We start from the raw sequence: 9155 nt of genomic DNA on the forward strand, positions 1-9155 counted from the left end.
AGAACCACTGCCCTTTTGACCCTGCAAGTACCTGCACACTTATGATGCAACCCCTTTGGATCTTCAAATTCTGCTAAGTCTGGGAACTGCAAGTCAAAAAATAACTTTTGCCGTATCTTTTCTTAGGGAGAAACTACCCCCATGGATAAGCTATCAAAACACAGAAATCAATAAACCCTAAGTTCTGAAGCCACATCTCTGCACTTGTCTTTCGAGATAGACTCCCACCAAAAGCCAACACATTCTAGATGGAAAAAAACCATCCCTGCTTCCCCTGGTGTGAATTCTGACAAAGCTTTTGGTCCAGCCTCATCTCTAAATGACAACGTAGTTCTGCTTTACCTTCTTGTCCTCCTCCTTTATACCACTGACAATTGTGAAGCCTTCCCATACCCACTCAAGGGACTGAGTGAAAAAGTGGCTAATCACATGAGTAAGCCTAGCTGGAGTTAATCTGAAGCACAAGGTCATCTTGTTCTTGATCGTTATTAGGCAGGAACCCTTGGAGTCAAATTCAAATTGAAATTAAAACAGAGTAGAAGGAGGACTATAAATAAATCAACAGCTAACAAGTATCTCATTGAAGCATATTAAAGGGCTTTGTATATTTAATCTGCACACAGCATGCTGTGTCTGGTGGTGATTGATGCTTTTTCATCTTTTTTTGCAGCTTTTATGAGAGCTGATGGTAATCTCCTGAGAAACAATATGATTTGTAATAAAAAGATTACCTGTATTAAATAAAAATAATATATACATAGGAAATGCTGTTAGCGCGACAAATCTGGTTAAAGATATTACCACCACGAAAAAATGTGATTTTTTCCCTCGCTGTCTAATTCATTTTCGGGAAAAGTAATATCTTTAAAACTTAAGCCTGTATTATTTATAAAGGAAGCAATAACTGATTTTCCCATTTCCTATATTAATAAATTTATTTGCATATATTTATATCAGAATTAATGAGTTTTCTCTCTCTATGAATGCAGAAACTGCACTGAAATGGAAAAAGAGAATCAAGAACTGCTTTATTCCTTTAGATTCTAAGTTGACATAAACACTGATGGCTTTTCTGTAGCTAGACACAGTAAGTCGGTATTTTCTTTCCTTTCAGTAGAGGCCTTATACTGTCTGTCATCAGGAATACTGGAAAAATATGCTTTTTAAAACTACAGTTCAGCAGAGTATATACAAAGCAACTAGTCAAAGTGATCTCTAGAGAAAAGTTAGGACACTCCACGTTTATAAAACTGAGCATCACTGATCCTTGGTGGTGCTTTAAACCCAAAGACCTCAAAGTGCTTCTAAGAGATGTTTATGAAGGTGCAAAGACTTACCAGGCCCAGAGATGCTAAGAAGAAATTACCTGCAGACAGTGCTTAAATAACTGCTCAAGTCAGTGACACAATGAAGAGTAAGAACCCTGTTCTCTGTAAGTACCTTTGGGATGTAAACACCAGGAAAGATCTCCCTGCTTGCTGAAATGCAACAGTGTGGGATAAGAATAAAAGGGGATAAAAGCTGAGTTGAAACAAAAGCAAGTCTCACTAATTATTAAGGACATAGGGTCCTTTCCGAAAAAGACACTAAACACAGAAACTTTTGCTGCTTTTTTGTAGTGTTGGTACCAACTCCCGAAAGAAATTCCAGGAGGTACTTATCTAAGGTGAAGTGGAAGGTACCATCCAACATCTGTCTGATGAGCCAGTTTTTCACCCATTCCAGTACAATATGCAAAGCACATACACACTTTTCTATAGAGTCAGTTCTCAATACACTAAAATAAAAGTTGAAATAGTGAGGTTTTTTAAACACCAGTACAATTCCCCTACTAGAGGCAATGCTTCCTCACTGCCTCCTTCTGTGGTCAGGTGTAAATCAATTCTTTGACTTGAGAAACAGGATGTTACACCAACATCAACTTTTCACAAGAGGTGCACCCAAGTTGTTGCATTTCCTTGTCATGCATTCAGACTGGCAGTTTGCAGTTATAAGCATAGCTTTTCTACTTTTTAAGATGCTGAGAAGCTTTCACAGCTCCCAAATCAGCACCCTTCCAAGGTCTTGCGTTTGGGAGTACTTCTCTTCTAACCTGCTTTTGACTTAATCACATAGTTCTGAAGTCTGCTGCTTGCCTGACTGCATGTCACAGTTAGTGATTCCCAAGCCACTATAGGACCAGTCAGCTGGGGGAAATGACAGCAATGAGCTCAGCTGAACATGCAACAACATAAGGGCAAAGGAAAGAGAACTGAAGTTGTTCAACAGTTTCAGTGGATCCACATCCAGACAAAATTTCGAGCGCTTCAGGTCCCAGCAGCCTTTGAAGAGAACTATCCCTACAAAAATGCTGGTTACCTGCTAATCACACACAAACACAGCCACAAAGCAACTACTCAGACTGGGAACTTGTTATGCATGAAAAGTGTGCCAGTGAGATACAGCAGCCTTTGCTGTTTACAAGAAATAACTGCTCCACAGTCATTCATGACTGCAGCTAACATATGGCTCACAGAGTGCAATGGTAACCATTGCCTCAGGTGGTTCACTAACCCATCAGCTACTGCTGGTAACAGCCAATATCATAGGGCTTATTACTTAATTAGCACAGCGCTTTATTTGTATTAGTTCATTAAAAAAAAAAAAGAAAAAAAAAGAAAAAAAAAAAAGAAAAAAGACCAGCACAACAGCAAAGCACTTGGAAAGCTGCAGGAGGCATGGCCAGCCCTCACCATATGCACAGCAGTCTGTGAGTATGGAATATTCCAGCCTAGCTGTCTCCCTCACATGCTCCATAGGGATAAGGTAGATTTCAGCAAGACACTCGAAGAAATACACTTTTGAGGACCTGTCCTCCTGGCAGACCCTTTTATAACACAACACATTTACAAAAATAAGGGTAACAATTGCCTGCTACAGCCCAAGCGTCTGTGCTTCTGTGTCACCAACTGCCTGTTGAATAGGGCAGTCAGGGAATTTTGTGCCCCTGTATGCTGACCATCTAGGAAAGGTAAGCACACAGCTCCCATGAAATTCGATTCCATGGTAGGTGCTTCTGGCATCATAAAACACCACCGAGTTCAGAACAAGCTAAAACATAATATTCCTCTCCCTGGAGCACTGAATGTAGTCTCACCCTACTACTCCTTCAGGGAACTGATCCCATGATCCCTATCCTTTCACACCCACCAGAACCTGTGTCCCCTCATCTGGCCCAGGAATAGTCTTTATGTCACCAGAGCCAGCTCCAAGTGCTTGCCTGTAGCTGAATTACTATATGGGCACTTGGGCTTAGAATACCTACCATGAAAGTATCATCTGCCCCAAAGTCAAGAAGCTTACACTCAGGCAGGCAGTAAAACACTAAGTGTTCACATGCCCCAGCTCTCACAAAATGTATCACAGGACCAAAACTAATCCTTCTCCCTCAGGAATAAACGAAGATCATCAGGCATCAATCACGCTCCCATTAAGATGTTTTCATTGAATTCAACAGACATAGCACAGAGCCTTCAGTGAGTCCACAGTCCAATTACAGTATACAGAAAATGTCAAAAGAATTAATCCCCCCTCATTACACGGCCACTATAATGTGCTACAGTGTCCATAATGAGGTGTAGGAGGGAAGCCATCCTGCCCCCTTACCTGCAGAGAACAGAAGGTCTGGGTAAACGGTTCCATTCGGACCAGGTAAGATGCCACTATAATTGCTGATGAATAGTGAGTACAGTAATGGCACTGGGCTGACAGGTCTCCTGGAAATTGGACACAAAATCAGGTTCTAGGGCAAAATATCACCATTTCAAGCCCATACCATCCAGTTACCACAGCACAACTAAATAGCAAACAGGTCTTTAAAGCAGATGTGTTCAAGGATTTGTGAGCAAAAGCACACCTTGCATATTTGCATTGCATGTGCACTGTTACTACCATCTCTGTACGTTCTTTTTTTCGCCTTCCACATTGCATTTTCTGAAGATTAAGGCCTTTAACTTTCCAGACTGTACCCTTCCCCATTAGCACCAAAAAAGGTCTTGATCTCCAGAGTTCAACAGCCTCAGCATCCCGTTTCCTTTTCTAAAGTACCTGTTAGCTAAGCTTTGTGCAGCAGTCTTCTACATGCAGCTTAGCTAACAAACAAGACTAATGTGTACAGCTTAGCTAACAGCAGTCTTTTTCAGGGAACATTGCTTTTTGCTGTAGTGTGCCTTCCTGGCCAAGGGAAGACAACAGAATGCAGCTGTACAAGACATGTAAGGCAGTACCTGTAGGAGTCATTTCTCTTTGAATCCTGAACCAGTTTGTATCCAGAGGTGAGAGAATCTCCTTGGCATATAGTGCTTCCCTTAGCCTGAGGTCTGGAAATTTTTTGCGTGGCCATTTCCAAAGGATTCACCAGCATCCCCAAAGGCCTGAGGGGACCCAAGCTTCTGCTGTTTGTTAGTCTCCTAAAACACTCACCCTCACTCTTCTCCACCTCATTGTAGCGTTGGATGAACTTGTGTTTCCTCTCCACAGTCTGCGCTCCCATGGGCTTTGACAGGTCCCGAAATGTATGAGGATTATTAAGGTTTAGAGTCTGAAAAGCAAAACCAGCAAAGATGTAGATTTTAGATCCCTGGGTCTTAGACATCATGACTAGCTCAATGACACTGGATAGCAGCAAGGCTGTGTTGGAAGTTTCACCTATACAAAGAGGGTCACAGATTCAGTACTAAAACACCCATCTCCAGAACTGGTATGGGACTTGGAAATAGAGTGGCAGCATGTGCCACTGAAAGGATAGCATGTACAAGGAGCTTCACAAATAAAGAACCTTGCAGGTTGCAAACTGCTCTCAAGGCTTTTCTGTCCAAACCTCCTTGTCAGGGGTCACAGAAGCCTGTCCCTGCCTATCTGCCAAGACAACGCAGCCTGCCTTTAAGTAGGTAAGTATGAAACAGATGTTCATCCATCTTTCTGAGGCAGAATGTGATCCTCACCATACTGATTTGAAGATAAGGTTAATATTTAAAGAATCAGTACTGTTCAAATTAACTATCTCAAATTTTGAACCCTTGGTCTAGGCCCCTCTGCATAATTCGACAAACTTTTGTATGGTTGCTATCATAGAAAGTACAGAATGCTACAGCAAGCACTGACCTCAGAGTGATAGTCAGCAAGGACCCATGGAAACACAGGATACTGCATGTAATCGTTGTAGCTGCGGCCAGCCAACGTGTTCAGGTACATGAGGTAATCAAAGTTGCTGATCTCCCTCTTCTGCCAGGGAAAGGAAACAAGAATTAAAATCTTCTAACTCCACCCCTGAGAACTATGCTTCAAAGACACCCGCAAAGCCCTGTGGTTCCCAGGTCTACCAGGACAAGAATTATATATAGTGTAATCAATCATCCATTGCCATTCAGATCAGCACAATATCTCTTGTACAACAAATTCTGTTCAACAGAATCTGTCTTAATTCTGGTTCTTCTTCAGACAGGCTGTTTGCATTTGTCTATACTTAAGCAGTGCTTTTATGCTGCATTTGCGTAACAGAGTGCTTTCTCCCAATTTAAAAGAGTGCCAAATGCAAAGAATCTGTATATTTGAAAATCCTGGACAACTGCCTGTACAGAAAAGGCTGCACAAAGTGCTGTATATAAACAAGAAGGTATAGATTTCTTCAATGTGTCCTGGGTCACCAAGATCAGGGGTGCAGGTAAGTAAATGCATCTCTCAGTTCAGCAAAACACCTGGGAAAATGAGAGGTGTGTTGATTTAGATGTCCAGATGATCTGTGAACAGTCATTCAGCTAGGTGGCTGGCTCTCTTTGGTCTCAGTTTAAAAATGTGTAAAGTCACACTTAATCTGCCAGACAGTAGCACCACATGTTTCACAGCAGGAGCAAAACCTCTGTAATAACCAGATGTAAATACTCTGCTCCTCTTGCCAATAACCTTACCTCCAGCAGCACAAGAGCACAGCTTAGGTCTTGAAGTACTTATGTACTTATGTACACACACACATCTGTGCGCAGACACACAGGCAGATGCTGAAATTCTTCACTTAACCGTGTGCAGCCAAGATGTAGCTTACCTGCCACTTCTGGAGCATTGTTTTTTCCCCTCCTGAGTGCTTCCTGTATGGAACAAACATTTTATTGAAATAGCCTGCTTCAGTACAACTTCAGATCTGTACTCCCTGTGCCCCTGCTCTCACCCCACAGATATGAGAGAACACCAAGACTAGAAGAATGTTGAGGTTTCACCATTGACCAAAGAATTCCAAAATCAGAGCGTCATCAGTTAGGTTGGTGCTGCACAATACAAATTTCATTACTGCTTTCATTAGGAAGGAAGGCTCTACCTGATGAACAGCTGACGGCCTAGCTTCATTAGATGGCTGATGAATTTATCACTGTCAGTCACTCTCCCTGTGACATGCTGACTCTCCCCAAGCTACTTGCCAGTCTGCTCCTGAATGAAGTATGAGAAAAGTATGATATCTAAGAAAAAAGAATGAAGTAGGGTGGTGGTGCTAAGGATGGATTCTGTTTGCCTTAAGATACCACTGCACACTGTGGCAGTGACAGCACATAGTAAATTGCAAGAATTCAGAAGCTGGCTCACAGGCAGAGAAGATGCCCCTGCAGCAGAGGCAGGTGGACAGCTGGGGACAGCAGCCTCCTCAGCTGTTCAAAGCTAAGCCAAACTGCTAATCAGTCTGTGCTCCTGGTCTCACCTCATTGTAGAGCTAGAGTGCTAGTGACAGGTACCATTAAGGCTGTCTGTTTCTATTCTGAAGCCTTATTCTCAAAGGCTCATGCTTTTCTAAAGCATTCTGAAAACACTGGCTTGAAAACAGAGATGCCTCCGTCTCCATATCAAAGATATTTTGTGCAAAGCACTTTGAAACTAATGTAGTCCTTAAAAACTGGGTTGCCATGTTTATAATTGTATTTTAAAGTAAGAGAGTAAATACATTTTTTTCCACTTTCTTTGTTCACAAAATGCAACATTTTACTTTAAATAATAATAAAAAAAACCTCAAGAAACCAGCTGAAGGCATATACTAAACTGGAATTCACTTGAAAACGTGGAAGGGTGAAAGTTTCTGAACAAACAAAAGTCACACTTCGACTACGCTGAACTAGAAGGTGTGTCAGCGCCTGAAGGCCGTAGACTTGTTCTTGTCAATTCCTAGAGACCAAACCGAGACAAGTGACAGCTTCTGGATTGTCATGGTTTAACCTCATCTGGTAACTAAGTCCCACACAACTGCCTTCTCACTCCTCTCACAGTAGTATGGCGGAGAGAATTAGAAAAGCAAAAGTAAGAAAATTCATGGGTTGAGACAGAAAGATTTTAATTGGTAAAGCAAAAGCCGTGCATGCAAGCAAAGTAAACCAAGGAATTCATTCACCGCTTCTGATCAGCAGGCAAGTGTTCCACCACCCCCAGGAAAGCTGGGCTTCATCACACGTAACGGTTACTTGGGAAAACAAACACCATCATTCTGAATGTCCCTCTCCTTTCTCCTTCCCCCTAGTTTATATGCTGAGCATGGCGCCATATGGCACAGAATATCCCTTTGGTCAGCTGGGGGCAGCTGTCCCAGCTGTGTCCCCTCCCGACTTCTCGTGCACCCCCAGCCCCTCGCTGGAGGGGTGGGTGAGGAGCAGAAAGGGCCTTGGCTTGGTGTGAGCGCTGCTCAGCAGTGACGAAAACATCCCTGTGTTACCAACACTATTTTCAGCACAAATCCAAAACACAGCCCCGTACTTGCTACTATGAAGAAAACAAACTCTATCCCAGCAAAAAAACCAGCATATTAATTAAAGAAACTTTTGATCTGCCAAAGTAAACAGGGTTGCTGACATGACACAATATAAGTGGTGGTAGGAGATGTTTTTCCTCTTGAGTGTACACCTTTAAATTAATTCTAAGGTGCCAACTCAGAGACAGGACTACTACATTCCCGAAGTGTAAGGAAAGCAGCTCAGCCATAGATTATAAAACCGCTACAGCAATAGCTAGCTGCTATTTTGCACTCTTGTGCTCTGTATCAGAACACATTAAATACCCACAAAGCTAGGCTTAAAGCAGCCTCAAATATCTAGATAAAGCGCCAAAATGGTCTATGATCATTACAGTTCTATTGAATTTGCAGTAGCAAATTCTTGTAAACTACCTCTCATGATTATGAATCATTATTTTACTGCATATTCAGTCCTGGACCAGTTAATAGTGTACATAAATGAAAACCACTATGGTTTTTTCAACACAGTATTTTTTTCCCTGCTTAGGCACTATCTTCAAAGAAAAGTGTGTCTTTGAGGGAAGGATTTTGCACAGCCTAAGTAATAACTTATTCCATGAACAAACGTGATACCCAATTCTGGCATGTGGTCTGCAACTCCTAAGCTTTGTTTAGTTGTCCTGTTAAGCACAAGAAATCTAACAACAGGAGGCTATGTTTATAGAAACTAGGTAACACAAAAAGGTGTAGTTCATACCTAATGTGGCAAAACAGAATCTTCACTCTTTGTCCAAAAAAATGAATAGCTTATATGATGGCCCAATTTACACAATGTAAGTCAGAAGAAAGTCCATTGACTAGAGTAGAGTTATGGTGGTTTCACCCCCAGTTTGAGCCACACAAGGCTCAAGAATGTAGGAATTCTAAAGTAGACAACAGATATCAGGATGACTTACCCTTTACAATTCAGCCCTCACACTATATGGAGATTTCAGAGAGCTTTACCCCACTGGCCTTTGTAAATTCTCTGACAGACATTGAGAACTCAGAGTATCTCAAAGGGATGGAATAGGATCAGGATTCCTGGAATTATTTGAAGTGTGTTTGGATTAGGGTGTTTGACACAGAGATATCAAGTTTGTTCCTTCCCTTTCCACAGGGGCAGACTCACTCACTAAAACTGTTCAGATTTATTTTGGATTTATGGCTGAGTTAGAAAGCAGGGGATTATGCAATGTACAAACCTGCTCAATCGATTATTCCTCAAACATTTAAAGTGGGAGCATTGTAAAATACTTTACACGGGACTAAACTGGGCCAGTCTGTGTGTGTTATGCAAATATACATAACATATGTTGACTTGTGGGTGCCATGATCTTCTGGTGGAACTCTTGCTCTGTGTGTCACAAGCCCT

The 9155-nt window shown here is 41.9% G+C and overlaps 1 protein-coding gene across 2 annotated transcripts in view; it reads right to left on the reverse strand.

Moving 5' to 3' along the window:
* WDFY4 (WDFY family member 4) overlaps positions 1–9155 on the reverse strand; it is a 144536-nt gene that overhangs the window by 25941 nt on the left and 109440 nt on the right. For both annotated transcript variants that reach the window (XM_040606886.1, XM_040606885.1), the window contains exons 48-51: positions 6080–6122; positions 5143–5262; positions 4462–4579; positions 3646–3755 (exon numbers count right to left, since the gene is read on the reverse strand). In XM_040606886.1, coding sequence (XP_040462820.1) covers positions 3646–3755; positions 4462–4579; positions 5143–5262; positions 6080–6122 — 391 coding nt within the window. The remainder of the gene's footprint in view (positions 1–3645; positions 3756–4461; positions 4580–5142; positions 5263–6079; positions 6123–9155) is intronic.

This window comes from Falco naumanni, chromosome 9, assembly GCF_017639655.2.
Source record: "Falco naumanni isolate bFalNau1 chromosome 9, bFalNau1.pat, whole genome shotgun sequence".
NCBI lineage: Eukaryota > Metazoa > Chordata > Aves > Falconiformes > Falconidae > Falco > Falco naumanni.